Source organism: Myotis yumanensis, unplaced genomic scaffold (genome assembly GCF_028538775.1).
Source record: "Myotis yumanensis isolate MYYU_CA2020_CCGP unplaced genomic scaffold, mMyoYum1.0.hap1 SCAF_4, whole genome shotgun sequence".
Classification (NCBI taxonomy): Eukaryota; Metazoa; Chordata; class Mammalia; order Chiroptera; family Vespertilionidae; genus Myotis; species Myotis yumanensis.
The window spans coordinates 79,012,399-79,037,695 of record NW_027223755.1 but is presented as its reverse complement, the minus strand read 5'-3'; the positions used below and the strand labels follow the sequence as shown (position 1 = coordinate 79,037,695).

At 51.4% G+C, this 25,297-nt stretch overlaps 4 protein-coding genes across 12 annotated transcripts; 2 read left to right on the top strand and 2 right to left on the bottom strand.

The window, feature by feature from the left end:
* The first annotated feature begins 48 nt into the window (after positions 1–48).
* On the top strand, positions 49–8,251 carry TAF6 (TATA-box binding protein associated factor 6). 5 transcript variants are annotated; one of them, XM_070412635.1, is made up of 15 exons: positions 49–152; positions 3,440–3,655; positions 3,755–3,841; positions 3,945–4,098; positions 4,310–4,366; positions 4,472–4,591; positions 4,808–4,953; positions 5,061–5,138; positions 5,269–5,370; positions 5,477–5,659; positions 5,928–6,002; positions 6,118–6,243; positions 6,784–6,957; positions 7,223–7,420; positions 7,685–8,251. In XM_070412635.1, the coding sequence occupies exons 2-15, from the start codon at positions 3,500–3,502 to the stop codon at positions 8,066–8,068; spliced, it is 2,040 nt and encodes a 679-aa protein (XP_070268736.1). In that variant the 5' UTR covers positions 49–152; positions 3,440–3,499; the 3' UTR covers positions 8,069–8,251. The 5 variants fall into 5 exon arrangements, with proteins under 5 accessions (XP_070268736.1, XP_070268737.1, XP_070268740.1 ...); XM_070412636.1 differs by lacking the exon at positions 49–152 and adding an exon at positions 233–284; XM_070412639.1 differs by lacking the exon at positions 49–152 and adding an exon at positions 234–388.
* Positions 8,176–12,415, bottom strand: AP4M1 (adaptor related protein complex 4 subunit mu 1). Of its 2 annotated transcripts, none has more exons than XM_070412640.1 (15): positions 12,025–12,415; positions 11,832–11,927; positions 11,355–11,461; positions 11,180–11,276; positions 10,938–11,048; positions 10,770–10,850; positions 10,514–10,576; positions 10,349–10,415; positions 10,190–10,243; positions 9,957–10,063; positions 9,762–9,856; positions 9,376–9,420; positions 9,082–9,132; positions 8,833–8,944; positions 8,176–8,666 (listed from the first exon to the last, which is right to left on the bottom strand). In XM_070412640.1, exons 1-15 carry the CDS (start codon positions 12,331–12,333, stop codon positions 8,442–8,444), a joined length of 1,620 nt encoding a protein of 539 aa, XP_070268741.1. In that variant the 5' UTR covers positions 12,334–12,415; the 3' UTR covers positions 8,176–8,441. The 2 variants fall into 2 exon arrangements, with proteins under 2 accessions (XP_070268741.1, XP_070268742.1); XM_070412641.1 differs by having other exon boundaries at positions 11,832–11,920; positions 12,023–12,164.
* On the top strand, positions 12,385–21,792 carry MCM7 (minichromosome maintenance complex component 7). 4 transcript variants are annotated; one of them, XM_070412630.1, is made up of 15 exons: positions 12,385–12,507; positions 13,682–13,761; positions 14,082–14,246; positions 14,414–14,538; positions 14,613–14,793; positions 15,080–15,217; positions 15,539–15,688; positions 15,864–15,978; positions 16,052–16,183; positions 16,366–16,449; positions 16,725–17,118; positions 17,388–17,471; positions 20,234–20,402; positions 21,142–21,251; positions 21,420–21,792. In XM_070412630.1, the coding sequence occupies exons 1-15, from the start codon at positions 12,477–12,479 to the stop codon at positions 21,619–21,621; spliced, it is 2,160 nt and encodes a 719-aa protein (XP_070268731.1). In that variant the 5' UTR covers positions 12,385–12,476; the 3' UTR covers positions 21,622–21,792. The 4 variants fall into 4 exon arrangements, with proteins under 4 accessions (XP_070268731.1, XP_070268734.1, XP_070268733.1 ...); XM_070412633.1 differs by lacking the exon at positions 12,385–12,507 and adding an exon at positions 13,125–13,187; XM_070412632.1 differs by lacking the exon at positions 12,385–12,507 and adding an exon at positions 13,157–13,212.
* A 643-nt stretch (positions 21,793–22,435) lies between these two features.
* Positions 22,436–25,297, bottom strand: COPS6 (COP9 signalosome subunit 6). Its single transcript, XM_070412642.1, has 10 exons — positions 25,216–25,297; positions 24,885–25,010; positions 24,567–24,698; positions 24,175–24,263; positions 24,017–24,079; positions 23,666–23,713; positions 23,475–23,589; positions 23,291–23,383; positions 23,110–23,210; positions 22,436–22,971 (listed from the first exon to the last, which is right to left on the bottom strand). The coding sequence occupies exons 1-10, from the start codon at positions 25,280–25,282 to the stop codon at positions 22,831–22,833; spliced, it is 975 nt and encodes a 324-aa protein (XP_070268743.1). The 5' UTR covers positions 25,283–25,297; the 3' UTR covers positions 22,436–22,830.

Below are 25,297 nucleotides of genomic sequence, written 5' to 3'. Positions count from 1 at the left end.
ACGTCGCTCCGGCCTTCCCCGCCCGGGACTTGTGGCGCCTCCGGAAGGTCCTGGCCGCCGGGTAGTGAGGCGATCCACAGAAGTCATCACCACAGAAGTGTTTGCTCCTGACATGTAGCTGTAGACACAGGGTTTTTACATAATTTCAGGCCGTGAGTCTAGAGAACTTATTCCTGGTCAGAGAAGGGGTAGGGACTGGCTCCTTTTCTCGGCCAGGACCGGCTCCTGGGAGGGGGCGGGGCCAACATGGCGCCGAGCGCCGGCTGAGCGGCGCTTTGGCGGCGGTGAGAGCGCTTCGTTCCTGGGACGCTCGGCTGGCGGGAGGGGGTCGAGGGGTACCCCGGCCTCGACCCCTTGTCGGGCCTGTGCGGGGACCAGGAAGAGGACGGTTGGTTGCGTGTCCGTGCGCGTGGGGACTCTGTGTGTCTGCATAGGGGGGATGAGGTGGGCTCCCGGCTCCTTTGGGCTGGACCCCCGGCCTGGGGTCCCCGGGCCCGTTTTCCCGTTGGCTCTCGCTCAGGTTAGTCCTAGGTGAAGGCTTTCCGCCGACTCCACCACCCTGAGGGGCTGTCGGGCGCTGTGAGCTCCTCCTGGCAGAGACCGCAGGGTACTGAAGGATTCGTAGTTCGCCAGGACGCTGGGGCACGACCGCCTCCTGTACCCCGGCTCCAGGCGCGGAGTATGTGTGCATAAGTGTGTTCCCGGCAAATGAGACCAGAGTGGAGGAGGAGAGCTGGATGTGTAGGGAAGAACCAAATTCTCTTTGGTCTCCATCTTCCCACGCCCTCCGCGCGTCCGCCCCAGCCCCACCGACGTCCCGCAGTCGCAGTCGGTCCTCAACACTTTTGCATCCGTTTTCCCAATACCAGCCTTAAGCGAGCCCCCTTCCTGCTGGCCAGACAGTAGATTCCAAGCTTGGGTCTGTACTTGTTCCCCTGGATAACACCGGTACCGAGTATGTATTGAGCGCTCAGATCTCTAATCCTCACAGTTCGTTCATTTACTCAGCAGATATGTATTGAATATTTACAGTGTCTCGGGCAACAGTTCACTGGGAACACTTCAGTGAACACAGTAGACAGAGATCTCTGTCCATACGGCGCGGGAGGAGGAGGTGTGGTGATCATCGATAAGAAATGATACAATATGGATTGGATGTTAGATGCCCTGGGGAGGAAGAGGGTGGTGGAAGTAGGCAGTCAGGCTGTCATCTGGGGAAGAGCATTCCAGGCAGAAGGAATAGCAAAGGCCATAAAGCAAGAGCATGCCTCTCAGGTTTGAACAGCAAGGAGGGCAGTGGAGCTGGAAGAAGGAAGGAAAGGAGGTCAGAGATGTCACGCAGAAAGGGCCTTGAGGACCATAAGAATTTTGGGTTTTACTGGATGGTAAATGGGGAGCCATTACAGAGTTTGAACAATGACCCAATCTGATTTATAATTTGACAGAATCACTCTGGCAGCTGTGTTGGGAGTAGAAGTCAAGAGCAAGGTGAAAGCCGGAAGAGCTTCTCCGGGGGCTATTGAAGTTACCCAGGTGATAGATGACGGGCACCTGCAGTGGGAATGGAGGAATCTGGTTGGATCAACTAGTGCAGTGGTCGGTGAACTGCGGCTCTCGAGCCACATGCGGCTCTTTGGCCCCTTGAGTGTGGCTCTTCCTAAGCCTTAGGAGTACCCTAATTAAGTTAATAACAATGTACCTACCTATATAGTTTAAGTTTAAAAAATTTGGCTCTGAAAAGAAATTTCAATCGTTGTACTGTTGATATTTGGCTCTGTTGACTAATTGCCGACCACTGTTCTAGGACATTCTAACATTAAGCAGGTGAGGAGGAAGAACCAGAAAAGGAAACTGAGGGGTAATGGCCAGTGAGGTAGGAGGAAAACCAGAAGTTGGTGCCATAGTGGAGTAAAAAAACAGTTTTCAGAAAGTAGTAGTCAGCTATGCTATGTACTGCTTTGAGGTGAAAGAAGATGAGGGAGGACAGAGTGGGCCTTGGATTTGGCAATGTGAAGTCATCCATGACCTTGAGAGTTTCAGGGACCTAGAGGGACAAAAGCCTGATTGGAGTAGGTTCAAGAGAGGAGAGGAGAATTAGAAACAAAGTTAAGACAACTTTTTGAGGGAGTTTTATTGCAAGGAGGAGAAAAAATGGGGCATATCATATAGAGAAAGTGAAATAAAAGATTTGTCTTAATGTTTAATTTGGTAAAATACACATAAAGCCAGCCATCTTAACCATTTTTAAGTGTAGTTTAGTGGCATTAAATACATTCACATTGTTGTGTAACCATCACCACAATCCATTTCCAGAACTCTTCACATTGTAAAACTGAAATTCTGTCCCTATTAAACAATAACTTCCCATTCCCCCTCCTCCAGCCCCTAGCAACCACCGTTCCACTTTCTGACTCTGAGTTTGACTGCTTAAGACCCTCACACAGGTGGAATCATACCATATTTGTCCTTTTGTGACTGGCTTATTTCAATCAGCATAATGTCCTCAGGGTTCATTCATGTAGCATGTGTCAGAATTTCCTTCCTTTTTAGGCTGTTTTTAAGCTAGGAAAAATAACTGCGTTTTGCAGGCTGATAGAAATGATCTTGTAGGTTGAGAAATTGATGCCAGAGGGAGATGGGAGAAACACTGGAACAATGTTGGAGGTGGTGTCGGGCATGAACAGTTTCTCTGTAGTAACTGGTGGGAAGGCAGGTATGTGGATGCCAGTGCTACGCGGTGGGTAGACATGATGAAAGTCTGGAGGCCCCTTCTGATGGCCAAAAGTGGGGAAGGAGCAAGGCTGTCACACAGGACAGAGGGAGACTGGGTGCATTGAGTTACATATGCTTGTCTGCAGGAGTAAGGGCCCATTTGAAGTTTGTGGCCATGAATTTAAAGTGGTAATTAGCCATGATGATTGTGTATTTTTCTCATCATATTGAATTGTACAAGAATATAGGGTCAGGGTGTGAGAAGTTGTATTTAACCAGTACTGTATTTGTGTCAAGTAATAATGCAAGAAGGGACAAGAGAGATGAAAGTATGCATAAAACAACCTTAGGAAAAAAGTGTCTTCCATATTTTATGGAAATATGGAAATCCAAAGCAGGGACAGTTGAAGTAACCTCCCCTAGTAACACAGCACAGTAATGCTAGGGCTGGTATTTAAATTGAGGGTCAAGATCATCCCTACTATACCTCACTTGTATAGTGCCTGGCATAGAATCAGAGCTCAATAAATTACGTTGAACTGGATCAAATTGCTACCTCCTTCTATTACACCCAGTGCTGACTCATGTGGGGATGGACAGAAGGGACCCACGAGTTCTTCCCTCCTCACATCCTCATTGTCCTCCACTTGTTGTGGCCTCTCCTGAGCAGACAGCCCCTCTACTTTGGGTCTCACATTTCTTTTTATCTCTTCTGCCCACCCCCCAGGATCTCCCATCTCTCCACCCCGGGGCATCATCCTTCAGGGGAGGGAGGAGGCGCTCCAGAATGGCGGAGGAGAAGAAGCTGAAGCTCAGCAATACTGTGCTGCCTTCGGAGTCAATGAAGGTGGTGGCCGAATCGATGGGCATCGCCCAGATTCAGGAAGAAACCTGTCAGCTGCTGACAGATGAAGTCAGTTACCGCATCAAGGAGATCGCACAGGTAATCTGGCCCCTCCACCCAGTCCTGCATTGTATTGAGGAGGGTGCCCAGGCCCCTTCTTCCTCGGGGCCTCAGGCTGACATTTGTTCTCCCACCCAGGATGCCTTAAAGTTCATGCACATGGGGAAGCGGCAGAAGCTCACCACCAGTGACATTGACTATGCACTGAAGCTAAAGAACGTTGAGGTGATTGGGACACACAGGACTGAGATGGGCAGGGGGGGTGAGAACAAGCCTCCCATGGGCCCCCTTCTCATCCTGCTGTCTTTCTCTCTCTCTCCTGAGATAGCCACTGTATGGCTTCCATGCTCAAGAGTTCATTCCTTTCCGGTTCGCCTCCGGTGGGGGCCGGGAACTCTACTTTTATGAGGAGAAGGAGGTTGACCTGAGTGACATCATCAATACCCCTCTGCCCCGGGTGCCCCTGGACGTCTGCCTCAAAGGTTGGGGGAAAGGAGAGCGGGGGGCAGGGGAAGGAAAGGAGGGGCAATGCTTATGGGTTTAAGGAGTCTCACAAGGATGAAACCCTCAGTGTGAGATCCCTGGTGAGTGGCAGGAAGTGGGAACAGGAATAAAAACACACGTTTCTTAGTGTGGCGTGACTCCCTAGTGTTCATGGGCAGCAGTTCAACTTGATACCTTCCTTCCTCACAGCTCATTGGTTGAGCATTGAAGGCTGCCAGCCAGCTATCCCAGAGAATCCACCTCCAGGTAACCTCCCTGCCCAGAGCCCATCCCTCTGTCTCTCCCCCGCCCCCCCACCCCGCCCCTCCTTCTACCTCTCAACACTCTTGCAACTGACTGCTTTCCCACCAGCTCCCAAAGAGCAGCAGAAAGCTGAGGCCACAGAACCCCTGAAGTCAGCAAAGCCAGGCCAGGAGGAAGATGGACCCTTGAAAAGCAAAGGTCAAGGGGCTGCTCCAGCTGATGGCAAAGGTCAGTACTGCTAGGCCAGGCCTCTTCTGGCTCTTTCCCCAAAGCCAGATAGTCACTGTGAATTGGGTGAGGTCAGCCAGGAAGCCCCAGAAGGGACCAAGCAGCATAAGGGAAGCCAGGTCTCCCTGGGTAGGTGAGTAGAGGTTCAAGGTTTCTCTGATACTGAGGCCGCTTCTGGAGCTTTCTTTTTCAAGCCCATCTTCCCAATTTACACAGGGAAAGAGAAGAAGGCACCACCCCTCCTGGAGGGGGGCCCTTTTCGATTAAAGCCCCGAAGTATCCATGAGTTGTCTGTGGAGCAGCAACTGTACTACAAGGAGATCACTGAAGCCTGTGTGGGGTCATGTGAAGCCAAGAGAGCGGTGAGGCCCCACCACCCTGCCTTTACCGCAGACTCCTTCTCTTGGAGGCCCCACAGATTCTCCCCGTGGTACCTGCCCCCACCTCACTCATTCCCCTCCTCCCACAGGAAGCCCTTCAGAGCATCGCAACAGACCCAGGGCTCTATCAGATGCTGCCACGATTCAGCACCTTCATCTCAGAGGGGGTGAGAGGATTCAGACCCCTCCTCTGCTCCCATGTGGTCAGGCCCTAGAATGAGGTTCCAGGGGGTGAGGAGTTGGCAGGGGAAGCTCATCTAAAGTGTCTCCCTGCCCTGTCACTTCTCCCTCCTATAGGTCCGTGTGAACGTGGTGCAGAACAACCTGGCCCTGCTCATCTATTTGATGCGCATGGTGAAGGCACTGATGGACAACCCTACGCTGTATCTAGAAAAATACGTGAGTGGTCCTGCCTACCCACCTCTTATCCCAGGCTTTGGAGACTTCACCGCCACCAGCAGTAAGCCAGTAACCATAATTAGCTGCCTTATCACTTTTCTCTCAGGTGCATGAATTGATTCCAGCTGTGATGACCTGCATCGTAAGCAGACAGTTGTGTCTGAGGCCAGATGTGGACAATCACTGGGCACTCCGGGACTTTGCTGCCCGCCTGGTGGCCCAGATCTGCAAGCATTTCAGCACAACCACTAACAACATCCAGTCCCGGATCACCAAGACCTTCACCAAGGTGAGCCAGAATAAGGAAAGTAAGCCCTTTCACGTCTCTGCCTCAGGGTTGTCACCAGGACAATGAGAGCAGTGGTGGGTCAATTGTGGGTGGAAATTGAAAACAAGGGGCAGAGGGCAGAGGGATTGGGAATGGGACTTGAGCCGTATGCCATATATATCTGTAATGTCTTAATGATCTACAAGGAAAGTGTGTTTATGAGACTTGGGTCCTTACCAATTAGGCTTTCGGGCCCATTTACCTGGATTTATTTTCCATCCCCTTACAGAGCTGGGTGGATGAGAAGACTCCATGGACTACACGTTACGGCTCCATTGCAGGCCTGGCCGAGCTGGGACATGATGTCAGTGGGGAAGCACTTGGGAGGGAGGCATCATGAAGTCATAGTGGGCAGTAGCCCACCACCTGGGAGACTCTGTGGTGACCCCAGGGCCCTGGCTTCTCTTCCTTTCCAACAGGTGATTAAAACTCTGATTCTGCCACGGCTGCAGCAGGAGGGGGAGCGGATCCGAAGTGTTCTGGATGGCCCTGTGCTAAGCAACATTGACCGAATTGGAGCTGACCACGTGCAGAGCCTCCTCCTGGTGACCAGAGCCCCCTGCCTCCCCCTGCTTCTTCCCACTAATCCTCCCTCCCCCCTCACACTCACACACACACATACACACACACACAGGTACAATGTTTAGCAAGAATGTGGTCTTTTATTCATTTATCCCATCTTTGCCTCATATATTCAGAGCAACCTCAGAGTCCAGTACTATTTAACAGATGGAAAAGACTGAGGCACAAAGGAGTTAAATAAGAAATAAGACTGCACTACTCCTCATGCTTCTGCATCACTTTGGCCCATTCTGTGTACAGCATATGCCCTATGAACCAAAACTACCTCTCAGATATTACCAGGGTATTTAGCATGTTCTCTGTTCACACCAATTGGTGCCTATGTTTTCTTATTAAGAAAAACTACAGCATTCCTTATACACACTGCTATGCCAGCAGTTTGGCCTTCAATAAGAACATACTGAAATGGTAATAGCCTTTTTCATGCCTTCACCCGCTTCTGAGAATCCCAACCCTCTTCCTACCTGCTTTTTTTTTTTTTTTTTGCTGCTTTATCTCTACAGAAGCACTGTGCCCCTGTTCTGGCAAAGCTGCGCCCACCACCTGACAATCAGGATGCCTATCGGGCAGAATTTGGGTCCCTTGGACCCCTCCTCTGCTCCCATGTAGTCAAGGCCCGGGCTCAAGCTGCTCTGCAGGCTCAGCAGGTCAACAGGACCACTCTGACCATCACTCAGGTCAGTGACAGTCCAGGGAGGAGGAAGGGTGACCAAATGGAGAGGAGGAATGAAGAATAACGGGGGTGGGACAGAGCCCCAGTTTGCATTGGGATGTGGAATTCAGGCATGCCCATGCTGAGCATGAATTTTTTAAAACCCAGGGCCCTCCGAGTCAAAAGTTTTGGAGGCAACTAAAACCCCACCCCAGTGAGACCAACTCAGGAGCAAGACGAGTCCTTTTTCTTAGATGTTGACATTTTCTTCTTGCCTCTTCCTCCTACAGCCCCGACCCACGCTGACCCTTTCTCAGGCCCCTCAACCTGGCCCTCGGACCCCTGGCTTGCTGAAAGTCCCTGGCTCCATTGCACTGCCCGTCCAGACACTGGTGTCTGCACGAGCTGCCGCTCCACCTCAGCCTTCCCCTCCTCCCACCAAGTTTATTGTAATGTCATCGTCCTCTAGTGCCTCATCCACCCAACAGGTATGTAGAGCCCTATGGGACCAGGGATGATGGGAAGCATGTCACCATGCTGTCCTGAGAGACCCCAGAGTAGAGCCCAGTCACCTCTGGGCCCAAAACAGGAGCTAGAAGTAGCACTTCCCAGGGCCCCGAAGGCCATAGCTTCTCCCCCTGAGGATGAATCAGAGGATGATTATTTGGTTGGAGCAAGTGAGGTATTCCCCCAGGCCTGGGGAGTGGTGAGGATGCAAGATAACAGACACTGACTTTACGTTCTTCTCCCAGGTCCTGTCCCTCAGCACCTCAGCCCCTGGCTCAGGCTCCACCACCACCTCTCCTGTCACTACCACGGTCCCCAGTGTGCAGCCCATTGTCAAGCTGGTCTCCACTGCCACAGCTGCACCCCCCAGCACTGCTCCCTCTGGCCCCGGCAGTGTCCAGAAGTACATAGTGGTCTCTCTTCCCCCAACAGGGGACGGCAAAGGAGGCCCCCCCACCTCCCACCCTTCCCCAGTCCCTCCCCAATCTTCAGCCCCTTCCCCACTTGGGGGCAGTGCCCTCTGTGGGGGAAAACAAGAAGCTGGAGATAGCCCTCCTCCAGCTCCAGGGACTCCAAAGGCTAATGGCTCCCAGCCCCCTGGATCCGGCTCGCCTCAGCCTGCCCCTTGATGCTGTCACACATCTGCCAACCTTCTCTTCCCAAGAATCTCTCTCTACACACACACACACACACACACACACACACACACACACGATGGAAGGAAGTAGTCATCTGCTTCCCTCACCTTAACTTTCTTTTTAGATATTGTACAGCCAGCTCCTCATAATAAAAGTTTGATTTATAAGTTCCGATTCACCTCAGTCCTTCCTGTGTCCGATACAATGGAAGGATCTAACCTGTTGAGCCCTCCTGGTCTCTAGGACTTAGGTCTCTTCCAGCCAGATCCATAACCACAGGCCAGAAGAATGGAGAAGACGGTATCGTCCTTCTCCTGAACCACAGGCCACCATCTTTTCTGCTCATGTCCTTGTTTGGGGAGCCTCAGATCCGAATGACATAAGCATCACTGTGGCTTAGGTGTCGCACCCACTTGTGGGGGTTGGCATTGCTGCAGTGTCTGAATGCCAACCTGAGGAAGCGAACCTGGAGGCCGGAGCACGTGTGCCGGGGAAGTTCAAAGGAGAGGCTCGCAGGGCCCAGCCCCAGAGGAGGGGCTGAGGTGGAATGTCCTTGACCAGGAGGCCCGGGCAGACCTGGGACTTCCATCTGTGAGGGATAGAGGCAGAGGGATGAGTGCTGAAGACAGGAAGGTGGGCAGGGGAGCCGTGGGGCCAGGAAGGTGATTATATTAGTGGGAACAACGCAACTATATTAGGAGACATGAGTTGGGACTGAAAATGGAGGCTGAAAATAGAGAATCAGCAGCTGATACCTGGAAAAGGCCTGAGAGCTGAGAGCCTCCTTGCACCCGAGGCAGGTCCCAGCGAAGGGCTCCATCCCACAGCTCTGCCTTCTGCTCTGGGCTACTCAGCTCCTGAGACAGGCTGGAGTTTGGAAAGGTGCTAGGCTCAGCCCGACTGCCTCGGGCAGGCCACTTCCACCCCCACAGTATATACTCTCCTCCCCAGTGCCATCCTGTTGTCCAGGGAAGCTGGTAAAGCCATAATGCACACACACTAACCTGACCACCCCTCGAGGCAGGGGAAGATGAAGCCTGATATTGAGAGCCTGGCTGCAAACACGAAAGGAACAGAGTCAGCCCCAGAAAGGTAGTGACTTGTCTTCACACTTCATTAATGTCACAGCTGGAATTCAGTACAAGTTCCACCCCACCCCCTTCCCAAACTCTTCAGCCTCTAACCAAACTGATTCCTAGGCTGGTGGCTGCATCTGAAAGCCGTAGCGACAGGTATCTATCTGGGCCCTTTCTCCTACTCCCCATAGCTATGCTAGTCTTGGCTAACCCCACTCATACCTCTTTGGGGGCAAGTCACATCGTAACTTCAGATAAACCTGGAGCCTGGACGAGAGAATACAACACCGTTACTCTAGCCCAAGCATGTCAAACTCATGGCCGGCATGCAAACAAGGCATGGGCCCACTGGCCAAGGGTTTGACATGCTTACTCTAGCCATATCCTACTGGCATCTCACCAGCCCCCATACACGTACTGAAGGAATGAGAGAAGGGCTGAAATCTACTCAACTCTATTAGTCACTAGTGTTCATGGGGCTGAGTCCACTTGGAGGGAGGGTGCCTTTTTCTAATTTGTAACCTATACCACTAACCACCATGCCTCCACAATAAATCTACCTATTGACTTGGGTTCCAGAGAAATTCTAGAACTGGAAATGGTCTCACCTGCCTGAGCCTCGGTCCCACTGCACAGAGGGAAAGAGCCGGAAGGGAAGCGGGGAGGGGAGGTCATCTGAGAGTTGGTACCGCATCACAGTCAGCTAAGATGAGGGAGAAACGGAGATCAGTTTGGTCCCCTCACACCTGAACTGCCTCCCTTCCCTTGGGTAGATGGACTATGCTAGGCCAGCCCATCCTGACCTCGCCCTGGGGTGGCTGCAAGCGGAGTATTCGATGGGACTCAAATTCATCCAGTTGCACCGAGCTGTGAAATGAGACTTCATCCACCCGAATTCCTGGCCCATAACCTAGAAAGAAAGACTCCTCTGCTAAGCCATATTTTGGGAGAGAAGAGCAGGGATGGGGTAGGGATCTGTCTCTAACTTCTCTGCATGAAGCTTCTGGTAGGAGAGAAAGACCCACTTTTTTCTCACCTCTCAGTTCCGACTTCCCCACACAAAATTCTTCTGTCAAGCCAATGCGCATCTCTGCCAGAAAAAAGGACATCAGAAAAGGCCACCAAATACCACCACAAACCCCACCAAGAAGTCTGTCCCACACCCAACCCTAGGCCCACCCTGCAGACTTCTCACCAGAGCCACTGGGAAGAAAGCTCTTGAGTCGGATCTCCCCCTGCACATCCACCTTCAGCAGTGAGCCCTGAGAGTGGCAGAGAGGTTAGTGCCCAGAGGTGACCTCCCCAAATGTTTGCCAGATACTCCCTGTCCTCAGCTCCAGGGCGGGGGGCCCAGACTTACATTAGATGCTATCAGTACGGACAGTCTCTCAACCACATCCAAAAACACTTCATTCTTTTGGCTCTGAGGAAGAGAGGGCATTTGGGTAGTTGGAGGCTGAACAGCCTGGACGCTAGGGCCAGGGTGGGGGACACGAGGTATGGGAAGGGACTGGATTATCCAAACCTAGGAGAGGTGGAAAGATAGGCAGGCATCTTGGACTCTGGGATCCCCTAAAACAGAATCAGAGGGTCTGAACCTGTGTAGTCTCCCTCACCTGGTCAGAGCGGCTGGACAGGACGGGGCGGCTGGCTGCACTGCTGGGGGCCACTTTGCTCTGTTGTGTCTCAGCCCCAAACTGCAAAGCACCCAAAGCAATCAGTCCTCAAGGTCTGACACTCCCGGCCGAACCTTCTCCCTCCTGGTCCTCTGTCCCTCGGCTCACCAAGCCCACGCTGCTGAGATCGAAGAGGCTGAAGGGTTTGCTGACCACAGCCTCGGTCTGGATGAAGTTCCTCAGCATCTCTGTGGATGTGGTCTGCACATAGCCGTAATCCTACCGACGGGGGAAGAGCAGTTTTAGGGGGGCCCGTGGAGCAAAGAGGTGAAACGGAGTGGACTTGGCCTCACAGTCAAGGAGCAGCTCTGTAGGGAACAGGGACGACCAAGGACATCTCTGAGCCTTACCAACACCTCATCCAGGAGTTCATAGACGAGGGCCACGTTGCGGGAGATGGTCCCCTCTCCCAGGGCGCCGCAGTAATCGCCCAGGAGGGTGGCTAACCTGAGGAAAAGAATGGCACGTGCCTCTCTCCCTCCTCTCACCCCCCAACACCCAGCGGCCCCGCCCTGCCCTCCTCACCGAGAGAGCAGCTCTAGGAGGCTGAAGGGAGAAATGTTTTCTGAAGTCGTGGCCACCAAATAGAGACCACTGTGTCTGATGTGAATAAAATGCCGGTCATCGTGGTGCTGAGGCAGAAAGGGGGGGGGGGGCGGGGGGAGAGAAAACGTCAGGAAGGGAGTTGTGCTTAAGGGCCCACGAGATTTTAGCTGGTACCCTGATTCCCCAACTGCCCAGCAGTGCGACCTCGGGCGAACCAGAAACCTCCCAAGGGCCCAGTCTCCCCAAGTGTAAAGTGGGGTTCATGAGAGTTACTTCCTCATGCGAGGAGCTGTGCCTGCTATATTGTTAGCGCTCAATAAACTTTCCTCAATATTATTTGGAGGAATGCACGGCCCCCATCCCAATGGGAAGCTCTCAAGGACACAGCCCCGAGGGGGAGGAAGCGTCCCCTCCACCCGACCCTGCCAGAATATCACTCCAACCCCCCGTGGTTACCATGACAACCGGGGACTCTTCTCCAGGCAGTCCCGTCAGCTTCCGGTAGAAGAGCTCGGCCACATCCCGGCCTCCACTGTCCCCGCGGACTGACCGGTTGAAGGACAGCTAAGGAGCCGGAGACACAAGCTAGCTCTGGGACACTATTCCCACCCCAGCCTCCCCCCCGTGGACTCGTGGGTTAAGGATACAGTCCTTGTAGATGAGTGGGTCCCCCTTGGAGGACAGAATGAAGAACTGGGAAATCATGGCCGTTCTGCAGAGTGGACAAGGAGAAGAAAGGGACGGCAGCCCCGAACAAAGGGACGCGTGTAGGCTGGCCCTTTAAGACCGATTCTCCTCTGACGCGGGAAATCCGGCGCCTGCCCCACCCCGCCCAACCTGTCCCTTTCATCACCCTCGTCGCTTCCCCGTCACTCAGCCCAGGTTCGCCTGGTGATTGGTCGAGGCTGGGCCCGCGGCGAGAGGGCGGGACAGAGGATCTCTTATCGGATTGGCCCATACGCGGCTGCGCCGGTCACGTGTTGGGCGACGTTTCGCGCCAATTTCGGTTGGTCAGCCACAGTCTGCAGCGGGAACGTTCGCTGCTACGGGAGAGTGAGAACCCTGAGCGCGCCAACTGCTGCTGCACGGTCCTCAGCAGCGATGGCTCTTAAGGACTACGCGCTGGAGAAAGGTGAGGGTCTGCAAGCTTGGGAGGGGCGTCCGGCGCGGGAACTCTCCCGGCCAGCACCTGTTGATGTGAGCTAGGGTCCTGGGGGCCGCTCGGCGCGCGAGGCCAGAGCCGGGGTCCAGAAGCGGCGTGGCTAAGGCACACGGTGCCTGGGAGGCGCGTGGAGACCCGAGGTCGGAGAAGAGCTAGTGATGGTGTCCGGGAGACGAGTGGGGGCGGCGGATAGTCCCGCTGGGGGTTCGAGTGGAGACGGTCGCGCCTAGGCGAGACCAGGACCTCGGAAGGTCTTATCTAGGGCGTGGAGTCGGGCCCCGCTGGTCCCGCTACCTTGCGCGCGCGTCGGCACTCCCAAGTAGCCGCGTTCTCCCGGGATGTCGAAGCCCCGGGGGCGGGCTGACCCGGGCCGCTGCGCGCGGGGATTGGCCATTTTAGTCCAACCTACAAGCGGAAGTGAAGGCGGGCGGAAGTTGCGCGACGCCTCGGAGGGAGCTTCGTGTGTAAACAGTGTCCTTCCGCGCGGTAGCCTCCGAGGGAGCTGCCGAGAGCGGGGGCGTGCCTGGAATTCAGGGTTTTAGTGCGAATATTAGAGGAGGTAGTATGGGGCCGAGACGGGGACGACGGAGTGCCCTGGACCAGCTGGCCAGTTGCCGGACCAGCTCCCCCGGGCGGAGGAATCCCGCGCTGTGAGGCGGCAGCATCTGGGCCCATGTGCTTCTTTGTTTACTAAGAGCGGAAGCAGTGGCGGTCGAGGGGGTGGGGTGGAGGATGGGACTAGTGGCACAGGTTTAGGGCACCGAGAGAAAACGGGGAATAATTACGGAAGAAAAGCTGAAAACCTTGAGACTTGAGTTTGCTGCTGGGAGTTGGGAGGCCTTTGGGAACGGGCACGGAGATTTCTAACGAAGGCAGACACTGAAATTTCCCCAGGGGGAGGGTGTTGGGTAATTTTTCAACGGCCAAGTGCCCCCTTAGTCTTTAGATAAAAACAGACTTGTGAAAAGGAGTTCTGCCCAGTTTGGGGAAAATTACGTGGGGTGGGGTGGGGTGATTTAAATGTTCATATAACTAATTAGTCACTTAACCAAGAGTGGGTTTCTTAGATTTCTGTCAGGGGTTTGCAAAAAGGTACCTCAAAGAAAGGAAGGTTGATCGTCATGATTTTATATTTACATTATAGAAAAAGTGAAGAAATTCCTACAAGAGTTTTACCAGGATGACGAGTTTGGCAAGAAGCAGTTCAAGTATGGGAACCAGTTGGTAAGTCTAAGGTTGGAGGGAATGGCACCTTAAGGAGCTGTAAGGTGGCCTGGCTTATTTCAACAAGCACATCTGTCTGTAAATGACGTATGTTTAGTGCGGTACCCGGTACTTGGTAAGTGATATGATGCTACATTTGTGATGATTGAGGTGTTTCTAGGAGTTGGGGAGCTGTCTTTGGGGGGTTAAGTGAGTACTGCTGTCCCACACTATTTCTCCCCTGTGGAGACCTGGAATCTGTCCTGAGCTCACAGTGATGGGTTCTTGCATGAGCACAGTAAACTTGGTTCTGGGGTCTCCCCAACTTTTCCCCACCCCAGGTTCGACTGGCTCATCGGGAACAAGTGGCAATGTACATAGACCTAGATGATGTAGCCGAGGAGGACCCTGAGCTGGTGGATTCAATTTGTGAGAACACCAAGCGCTATGCGAGGCTCTTTGCTGATTCTGTTCAGGAGCTGCTGCCTCAATACAAGGAGAGGGAGGTGAGTGTTTGCAAGAAAATTCAGGGCAAAGAACTTTTCTGTCAGGGAGCGTCTCAGATATTCATGTTTTCTGAGTTAGCAGAAAGGAGGGCAGTGATTTCTGCCTGCTGACCTTTTATGCCCCATCCTGCCCCTCATTTTTCCCATCTTCCTTCCTTTGCCTGTAGGTGGTAAATAAAGATGTCCTGGATGTTTACATTGAGCACCGACTGATGATGGAGCAGCGGAGCAGGGACCCTGGGGCAGCCCGAAGCCCCCAGAACCAGTACCCTCCTGAACTCATGCGTAGATTGTGAGTGATCTCCGTGGGGAAAGGTGTGGGGATTTGTTCTTCAGGACCTTGCTAATGACTATTTTTTCTCTCAGTGAACTGTACTTTCAAGGCCCAAGTAGTAATAAGCCTCGTGTGATCCGGGAAGTGCGGGCTGACTCTGTAGGGAAATTGGTAACTGTACGTGGAATTGTCACTCGTGTCTCTGAAGTTAAACCCAGAATGGTGGTGGCCACTTACACTTGTGACCAGTGTGGGGCAGAGACCTACCAGCCGGTATGTATGAAGTAGGGAACGGGAATGCACTTGTTAGTGTTTTTTGTAAGAATTCCTGTCTATGAGGTTTATCCTTTTCTCTGTTTACTGTAAAATAACATCTGTGTTTTCACCTTTCATTCTTTTTCTGGTATGTAGACCATCCATTTGTGTTTTTGATGCCTGTCGACTGTTATCCCAGAATAGTTCAAGATACTCTTGACAGTTCTGTGATGATAAAACGATGCAAGTGACTGACTGAGTGGTTCGTTTTCTTGACTTCCTTTGATGCTTTCTTACATCCTAGATCCAGTCTCCCACGTTCATGCCTCTGATTATGTGCCCGAGCCAAGAGTGCCAGACCAACCGTTCAGGAGGGCGACTGTATTTACAGACACGTGGCTCCAAATTCATTAAATTCCAGGAAATGAAGATGCAAGAACATGTGAGTTTTGGGGGTGTTGCCCAGGGGAGATGGAGCTTGGGAGTCGATTTGAGTACTATAGTCACTCACAAGTGGAAGAAAGAAGAGGAGGAGGAGGTGGAGGAGGTGAGGCAGAGAAGTCACCTAGAGCAGGAGGGATATTTAACTGAAACTTTGATTGAACTGGGGAGAGGTAAAGGAGATCTCTGCTTCCGTATTCCTGTTGGCTGGTCTGAAGCTATGGTGGGTCAAGAAGTAGAAGAGTGGGAACCCTAGGCAGGAGCTTAGATCCTAAAGGGCCTTATGTTTCTTACTCCTTGCCTGTGCACCCTTATCCCCCAGAGTGACCAAGTGCCCGTGGGAAATATCCCTCGTAGCATCACGGTGTTGGTAGAAGGAGAGAACACACGGATTGCCCAGCCTGGGGACCACATCAGTGTCACTGGTATCTTCTTGCCAATGTTGCGCTCTGGGTTCCGGCAGGTGGTACAGGTAAGAAAGGGAGTTTGAAGGGAGGGAATGTTCCCTTTTCCCCCTTGCCCACTCACTCTCACCACACCCACAGAGAAAACTATTAACAGCAAAACAAAATAGAACAGAGGGTTTTATCAGGAACTCCTTTCTGAAGGAATAATGTGGACTTCTTTCATATCATGGTCTTTTCAAGGGTTTACTCTCAGAAACTTACCTGGAAGCCCATCGGATTGTGAAGATGAGTAAGAGTGAGGATGATGAGTCTGGGTCTGGAGAACTGAGCAAGGAGGAGCTGAGGCAGATCACAGGTGAGGAGCTGGGGGAAAGACCAGGAATGTTTCTTCCTAGCACTTTTTTTCCTAATTTTCACTTTGCCCTCAGAGGAGGATTTCTACGAAAAGCTGGCAGCCTCCATTGCTCCAGAAATATATGGGCATGAAGATGTAAAGAAGGCGCTGCTGCTCCTTCTGGTGGGAGGTGTGGACCAGTCTCCTCGGGGCATGAAAATCAGGGGTAAGAGGAAATTCGGGGGAGGCTCTGACGAGGGAAGGCAAGACTTGGCATCTTGGCTTTTGGGCACCAGAATGGATCAGAAGAAACGATCCTGAGTACGGGGGTGGGGTAGGCTTCAGAAATATTTTCTCTGTTGGACAACTTGCATTAAGAGAACAGTCGCAGGGGCTTTCTTTTTCCAGGCAACATCAACATCTGCCTGATGGGGGATCCTGGTGTGGCTAAGTCTCAGCTCCTGTCTTACATTGATCGCCTGGCCCCGCGCAGTGAGTAATCGGACTCGGGGAGGGAGGTAAATGTAGAAACAAGAATAGGATCACCACATTCTCTTTGGGGATTTGAAAGGTGGGAGAGGGTTGGGGAAGGGAGGGAGGTCTTTACCCAGGAAGGCCTGGCTGAGCAAGTAGATTAGATCAGTGCAGGCCTCATTTTGTTGTCCCCATTACTTGTGTCCTTGCCTTATTCTTGCTCTTTTCCTTGTTCCTTTCCCTTTTGTTAAACATGTCTGCTTGTTTCCTGTCTTCCTGACCCTGCCATTTAGGCCAGTACACAACAGGTCGAGGCTCCTCTGGAGTGGGGCTTACAGCAGCTGTGCTGAGAGACTCTGTAACTGGAGAACTGACCTTAGAGGGTGGGGCCCTCGTACTGGCTGACCAGGGTGTGTGCTGCATCGATGAGTTTGACAAGATGGCTGAAGCCGACCGCACAGCCATCCATGAGGTCATGGAGCAACAGACTATCTCCATTGCCAAGGCAGGCATTCTAACCACCCTCAATGCCCGTTGCTCCATCCTGGCTGCTGCCAACCCTGCCTATGGGCGCTACAACCCTCGCCGCAGCCTGGAACAGAACATACAGCTTCCTGCCGCACTTCTCTCTCGATTTGACCTTCTCTGGCTAATCCAGGACCGCCCTGACCGAGATAATGACCTACGGTGAATTAAGCTCAACACTCAAAGAGACATATCTTAGAGATGATTGGGAGGGAGGAGAAATTGGAAAGCCCTCAAATTCTCATGAAAATGGTTCCACGATTCTTAGGGAAATGGTGGGTCTGGGCTGAAACGCTGGTAAGGATTTCTTGGTAATGTTTTTCCCTGCCACACTGTGAGGCAGTGGAGCCCAGGGAAGAGGAAGATAAGAGTTGGGGCACAGGGTGCATAGCACCAAAAAGAGTGTTCCTCTTTGCCTCCACTATTCCCAGGTTGGCCCAGCATATCACCTATGTACACCAGCACAGTCGGCAGCCTCCCGCCCAGTTTGAACCTTTGGACATGAAGCTTATGAGGTAGGAGAGCTGAGTAAGGAAGGACAGGTCTGCTTCACCTTGTGTGGCAGTATCTTGGGTCTTGTGTGTCTCTTGAAAAGTTTTCAGTCTTACTACCACCCTGCCCATCCCCTTCTATGTTATGGGTCTGAGAACATTGAATCTAGTTCTCCCCAGGCTGGCCACAGAAGAACACACATCAGAACTAATCTTGCACATCACTAGTCTGTCTTGGATGAGGCAGATTCAGATTCTAGGCAAGGCTGGGTCCTGCTGCAAGGATACTTTGTCACGATGTTCTCCACCGGTCTGTGCAAGGGCTCCTAATAGTCCCTCAAGTTTTTCTTCCGTTACCTATTCTCTTCAAGTAAACAGTTGTCTTAAAGCAAACAAAATATATTTGTTCCCTTCAGCCATAATCATGTTCAGGAGAGAACTTGACCATCTCTAGTTACACGTGGATTTGTCTTACTCATGCATAAGCCATTTTCCTTAAAAATCAAAATAATTTTAAATGTACTGAGAAATCTGTCAGTGATATTCAAGCCACACAGATAATCCACTATTTTTTTTTTTTTTTTTTTTTTAAATTAAATCTTTATTGTTCAGATTATTACATTTGTTCCTCTTTTTTCCCCCCATAACTCCCCTCCTTCCAGCTCCCACCCCACCCTCCACCCTCACTCCCCACCCACTGTGTTCATCCATAGGTGCATGATTTTTGTCCAGTCACTTCCCGCATCTCCCACACCCCTTTTTCCCCCAAGAATAGTCAGTCTATTCCCTTTCTATGTCCCTGATTCTATTATAATCACCAGTTCATTCTGTACATCAGGTTATTTATTCACTTGATTCTTAGATTCATTTGTTGATAGATGCATGTTTGTTGTTCATAATTTGTATCTTTACCTTTTTCTTCTTCTTCCTCTTCTTAAAGGATACCTTTCAGCATTTCATATAATACTGGTTTGGCGGTGATGAACTCCTTTAGCTTTTCCTTATCTGTGAAGCTCTTTATCTGACCTTCAATTCTGAATGATAGCTTTGCTGGATAAAGTAATCTTGGTTGTAGGTTCTTGGTATTCAGCACTTTGAATATTTCTTGCCATTCCCTTCTGGCCTGCAAAGTTTCTGTTGAGAAATCAGCTGACAGTCGTATGGGTATTCCCTTGTAGGTAATTGAGCCTCTTTCTCTTGCTGCTTTTAAGATTTTCTCTTTGTCTTTTGCTCTTGGCATTTTAATGATGATGTGTCTTGGTGTGGTCCTCTTTGGATTCCTTTTGTTTGGGGTTCTCTGCGCTTCTTGGACCTGTAAGTCCATTTCTTTCACCAGGTGGGGGAAGTTTTCTGCCATTATTTCTTGAAATAGGTTTTCAATATCTTGCTGTCTCTCATCTTCTGGGACTCCAATGACTCTGATATTAGACCGCTTAAAGCTGTCCCAGAGGCTCCTTACACTATCTTCACACTTTCGGATTCTTTTTTCATTTTGCTTTTCCAATTGGGTGTTTTTTGTCGAATCTTTTGTTTGATTATTGTACTCCTCTGGTCTGCTATTGGGTATAATATTCTTTATTTCAGTCCGTGTATGCTTACTTTCTAATTTCTTTATCGTAGCATCGAGGGTCTCATTAGTTTTCGTGAGGCTCTGCACAAATTTATGGCAAGCCCTCAAAATTGCGATTCTTAGCTCCATATCCTCCATTTCTGTCATGTTTTTTTGTCTCCGCATCTTTTATGCTTTCTTGGTGCACCCCCTTGTGGTCTCTGTGCGCAGTCTTGTTCTAGCCAAGCCTTAATTGTTGTAGTTAACACTAGAGGGATTTGACCCCCAGGCCGACTGGCTATAGGAATCAGCTGTAAAGAAAACTCTGCCTTCTGGGGAGGCGCTAATCCAGCCTTTGCCTGAGGCGATCAGCAAATGGCTGTGCGCAGGGTTTGGGCGGGGCGGGATCAACAGGGCGGGCGGAGGGAGCAGTTATGGCCACGCTCAGTCCCGTTCCCAGAGGCTCTGCTTCTCAGAACCCCGGCAGCCGCTGCAAACCTCGGAGAGAAAGCTGCCCTCAGGTTCCAACTGATGCCGGATAATCCCGCTTCTCCCGTTTGAGTCTGGGTCCCTAGAGACTCGCCCGGATCTGGAGCCCAGAGTCTGAGACTCACTCCCGACCGAAAACGACAACCGCGCCCTCAGCCACCAGCCCGCTTTGCGCGCGCACCTCGGTACCTTTGTATTTTCCACACTGCGCCGCCTCTGAGCCTCGATTTGCTGTTCTCTTTCCTTCTAGTTGTAGAGTCTCTCTTCAGCCAGCCTTCCTGTGGTTCTGGGTGATGTCCGTTCAGTCTTTTAGTTGTATTTTTGAAATGGTTGTTTGCGGCAGCGGTCTCCGGTGTTTACCTACGCCGCCATCTTGGTCTCTCCCCCACTATTTTTTTTTTTCTTCTACTTAAAAATTCCTTCCTAACCCCAAGAGTTGTTTGGGTTTTTGTGTGTGTGTGTGTGTGTGTGTGTTTTTTTTCTGTTTTTTTGTTTGTTTATTTTTGTTGATTTCAGAGAGGGAGAGAGATACAGAAATATCACTGATGAGAATTGATTGGCTGCCTCCAGCACGTCCCCAAGCCCACAACCCGGGCATATGCCCTTGACCGGAATCAACCCAGGACCTTTCAGTCTGCAGGCTGATCCTCTATCCACTGAACTAAACCAGCAAGGGCAAGAGTTTTCTTAAATGGGAAATTTACACAGAAAAAGCATACTCTCCCAAACCTCTTCTGCTTTCTCACAGACGATACATAGCTATGTGCCGGGAGAAACAGCCCACAGTGCCAGAGTCTCTGGCCGACTATATCACAGCAGCATATGTGGAGATGAGGCGAGAGGCTTGGGCTAGTAAGGACGCCACCTATACTTCTGCCAGGACTCTGCTGGCTATTCTGCGACTATCCACTGCTCTGGTGAGTGCCCAGTTCCTATTCTGCTGGAGGGTTATCTGTTTTGACTATTACTGGGCAGCCTGCAGTAACATTGTCCTTTCTCATTGCCTCCTCCTTTCCACTCAGGCCCTGCTGGGGCTAAAGTGCTGACAGTGCAGATAGTGGTCCTCTCGTGCTACCGCACTGTGGGTACTTGCTGCTCCAGCAGGGCACGCACAGCGTCCATGGAGGGAAAGGCCTTTCTGCTCAAACCTCACTATGGGGGTGGGTGGGGTGAATTTCATTATGTCCTAGATCCTGTGCTAGAAATCTTCATTTCTGTCCTCACATCTTGGACCTTAGTCCTGGGGGCTCCAAAGTGCTGTTCGTGCAGGTAGTGTGATTACCTGACCTACTGCTGAGCTAGCACTTCCCGAGCCCCAGGGATACCTCTCTGCCAATCGCTTTCTTGGCTGAGCTCCCCAAGCTCCATCTGTCATGGTGGGGAGCCCACTGGAATTCAGAAGGGTCTAGTCTCCCTCGCAGGACAGCTGAACACCGGGACTGGCCAGTGTTGAGAGGCGGAGACTTGGGCAATTGCTGGACGCTGCCCTGGGCATTGCACTTGTCTCGGTCTGACAGTGCCGGCCCCACACTGCGGATGTTTATAGGGGAGGGGAGGGGGCCTTCACTGGTTTTCTGAGTAGGCAACACAGAAGGGGGTTCCCTGACTGTTCCACTCCCCTCCTCCTGTTCCCATCTGTCCCTACCTTCCCCTTAGGCACGTCTGCGAATGGTGGACACAGTAGAAAAGGAAGATGTGAATGAAGCCATAAGGCTAATGGAGATGTCAAAGGACTCACTACTGAGTGACAAGGGACAAACAGCTAGGTGAGTGGTTTAATGGAAGAGGAAATCTTAAGCAGACCGCTTATCCCGTGGCTTCTGCAAGGACACATGTATGATGGTGGCTTCAGAATTGTAATACTGCTATTCTCTGACGTGTTGGATGCTCTTGTTTGTACCCTGACCTTACACACCAACACTTGTTGCCTTCAGGACCCAAAGACCAGCAGATGTGATATTTGCCACTGTCCGTGAGTTGGTCTCAGAAGGCCGAAGTGTCCGGTTTTCTGAGGCGGAGCAGCGCTGCATATCTCGTGGTTTCACACCTGCCCAATTCCAGGCAGCTCTAGATGAGTATGAGGAATTAAATGTCTGGCAGGTCAATACTGCCCGGACTCGGATCACTTTTGTCTGATTCCAGCCTACTTGTGACGCTGGGGTCTACTCTGCATAGTGTGTGCAAACGCCCCTCCCCCTTCTTTTAAAGGCCTAAATTGCCCTTGAGGGGAAAGGAGGATCCCTTCTTTTTCCTGAGCTGCACTTGTTTTATTCATTCCTTTAGCTAATAAAGTGTTTGTAGATTGCTGCCTTTTGTTAAAATGAGGTATTGTGTGTTCTCGATGCATATCCTGTTTGCTTTATACTTGTCTTCTTTCATCCACTCCATAAATGCACTGAGTATAAAGTACCTGCCAGGCATCCATATAGACATGGGATGCAATGAGATGAGAATCCCACCATACAGAGACTGTTTTCCCCGGATCTCCTTTGGGCTCAAGTGTATACTGAGGTGCCACTCAGGTTCAGAGGATACAGTAGCAATGAAACAGCCTCTCCATTTCTTTCTGAAATGCCTCTACACCTCATTACACCTCCTTAATCCCCAATTCCTACTTGAAAGTCTTATTCAGGGGGGTAATGGAAATCAGGGACCTAAAGAAAGGTATGTGAAATGGAATGCCTGGCACAAGTAATTACTCAGGACAATACCCATGTTTATATCACCTGGCCTCATCTCTAAAGTATAAACACTAGCACCTCTGCCTCATCAGGCTGAGGTGCCTATAGGTCAGGCAAATATATACCCAGTGTAGCAAGCATTCAGTAAACTAGCAACAATTGGGAAGCCTCGGTAATATTCACTGCCCATAGGATCAAGGCTTTCAGTTGTCCTTGATAGAAATGTGCTTAACATCCCTCATCCTCCCACTCTGAAAAAATGAATTAAGTTTGGGAAAGTAGTCCTTTATAGGAAGACATTAAACAACATTGCGTAGATGGAAGCAGGCAGCATTCTGCTCAACATAGTCCACCCGGCCAGACATGGAGTCACTTCAAGTGGCAGTGAACTCCCCAGTCACTGAAGAGTATGGAGAAGAGCTGATGATAAAAAGGGACTCCTGCCTTTGTACAAGGCTGGAACCAAGGATCTCCTTTAAGATGGTTGAGAAACCTGTGGGGTACCTAACAGAGGACAGAGCCACTGGAAGGGGTGCTGAGGAGCTGCTCCCCTTTTATTAACGACAGGTTTCTCTAAAGGGAGTGTAGCACCCCTCCCCTCTGCAACAGTTGTGGCCTATGGAGCACATAGGGACCCCTGTGCATCATCTCTTCAAGTACCCTCTCAGAAGAAGAGCCCCCGCATCCGCCTGCCGATGCCTTGTCGATCATAGAGGACGTTGAACTTGTTCACGAACTGGTTCATGGTGTTGCACGTTTTGGTGATGGTGCCAAGGTAGGCCATGAGCCCCACATCATTGCATTGCTAAGGGAAGAGAAAGAACCAGTTCCCCAGGGGATCTAGGTCCCTCACAGCATGCCCAGGGAACAGTTGAGTCCCATGTCCTGCATGCAGTAATGACAGCATTGAGCCCTACCTCCCCATCCTGGGATTTACACTCACATCATAAAAGTCTGTCTTGAACTTGTCTGTGCTGAGTACTGGGAGGCAGTGACACAGAGCATAGGCCTCCCGAAGGATCTCATGGTTAAAGGGGACCTCTCCTAAAGGCACAAAAAGTGGCTGCATTAATATATTGTCACTTCACCAGGAAAGAAGAGTGCCAGGGAGACCCCTGTCCTACCTGCTTCAGAGGCCTTGACGTACTCCAAGATGAGCTTGACGCGGCTGTGCAACATCTTGATAGCACTGTGCTGTGCTATCAGGTGTTCAGCTACTGCAGGGGGATAAGGACAGGCCATGGTTGAGAAGGCTTCTGACCACACCTTCCACCCCCACTTCCAAGGACACCCCTCCACCTCAGTTACCAGTAGAGTTCTCTCCACTCCCTGTTGCTGTCATTCGGGCCACATGGTCTACACCAATGCGTTCAGCTTCCTCTGTGGCCAGAGTATAGGTCAGCTCAGCAAACAGCATTGTGGCCTATGGAGCATATAGGGAAAGTCAAAAGCAGGAAACACCAGGGGCGGGATCTGAGGGTTGAAAGGTAGGGCATTACCTCTCCATTGATTATATCGATGACCGACTCAAAAACACTGACGGGAAGCTGTAAAGAGATGGAGAACAGCTCTCACATTAAATGCACCTGAACCTATACTATGCCCAAAACTGGGCTTGGCCCTTTCACTTTAGATTTTCTCATCAAACCCAGTGATGGAGGGATTATTCCCATTTACACATGAGAAAATGCAGGTTTGAGGTTAAATGACAAACCCAAAGTCACACAGCTCTTAAGTGGCAGAATGGAGATTCAACTCAATAGAGATGTCATACAATAAAAGGCAATGATAAAAGATAAGCATGAGGATAGACAAGCATGACAAAGTGAGCATGGAGTCAGTGTACTCACATCCGTGTGCTTGGTCATGGGGTTCAACTTAAGAAAGAGGGGGCTCTCGATTATCTCGCACACCTGGAAGAGGAAGACGACAGACAAGAGTGGCAATGCCCATCTTCCCCTCACCCTCTCTTTTCTGGCCCAGCATGCACATGTATGGGAATACATACCTGCTTGTGGACGTGGATGTCGGATGGGTCAGGTGGTCCCCCTGTGGTGTACCAACCCAGAAACTCCAGCTCCTTGAATACCTGTTTAACTGGAGAGGAAGGGGCCAGAGCATTTCTTTAAACCATCCTTTCTTAATTTGAAACTCCTGGTGTATTTTCACCAGCTCCTCTCCCCCCTCAGTTTAGAATAATTAACCCCTTTTATGCTTTCATCCTTTACTTTCTTTGGGCAGAATACCTGAATGTGTCCTTTTTCTAAGATCTCTTCAATTAGTCTTCACTTTTCCATAGTACTCACCCCATGTCCTGTGTACCTCTTCCCAACCTCCTCCATCTTCCCCACTTCACTTTTTGTCCTCCCACTCCTCTGCCCACTTCCATTCCCCTCTCACACTGCTCCTCCTTGGTGTAATAATATTCCTTGTCAATGATGATCTTCTCTTCCACGGTGTGGGACAGCAGCTCAAAGGAGTTCATCACCTCGATGTTCCGGCCCTCCTGCTTCCCGATGAGAGCCCCGATCACTGGGAAGAGAGGGACACGGGGGAGGGTAAGGAATCCTCAAGCTTCCGAGTCACCTTCGGAGGGCCTGAGGTCAGAGTGAACCAAGTCCTGGGCGAGGGGGAACGGGCTTCAGGAAAGGAAGGAAAACAGACCATTATCTGGGGGAGACGACCGGAGGAGGCTGTAGAACTCGGCTTAACGCTCACCCTGCACAGGCCGTCCTTCCTGGGAGCGCATGCGAATCCAATGGTCTGAGATGTTGAGGATCACGAGGGGATGAAGAGCGACCGAAACACTCCCTGTCACTCCGGAGGCCATCACGCTGGGGACCACTAAGGGGGGAGGAGGAGGAGAGAAGGTGAGAATCCAGGCCCATGTCCTTCCCCGAGACGGCAGAGCCCGGGCCAGACATCCCTCCCGCCGGTTCCCCCAGGGGCCGATGTCCCGTCCGCCCTCCTGACTTCTCCCAGGACCAGGAAGGCGGACTTCACGACCCCGAAGGCCGTCTCTAGGGGCCGCCCCCGCGGGGCCCGTTACCTGCTGCATCCACCTCCATCCCGCTGCTCCCACCCGTCCCGTTCGCCGCAGCCGCCGCCGCCGCCATTTTCCCCCGCGCCCG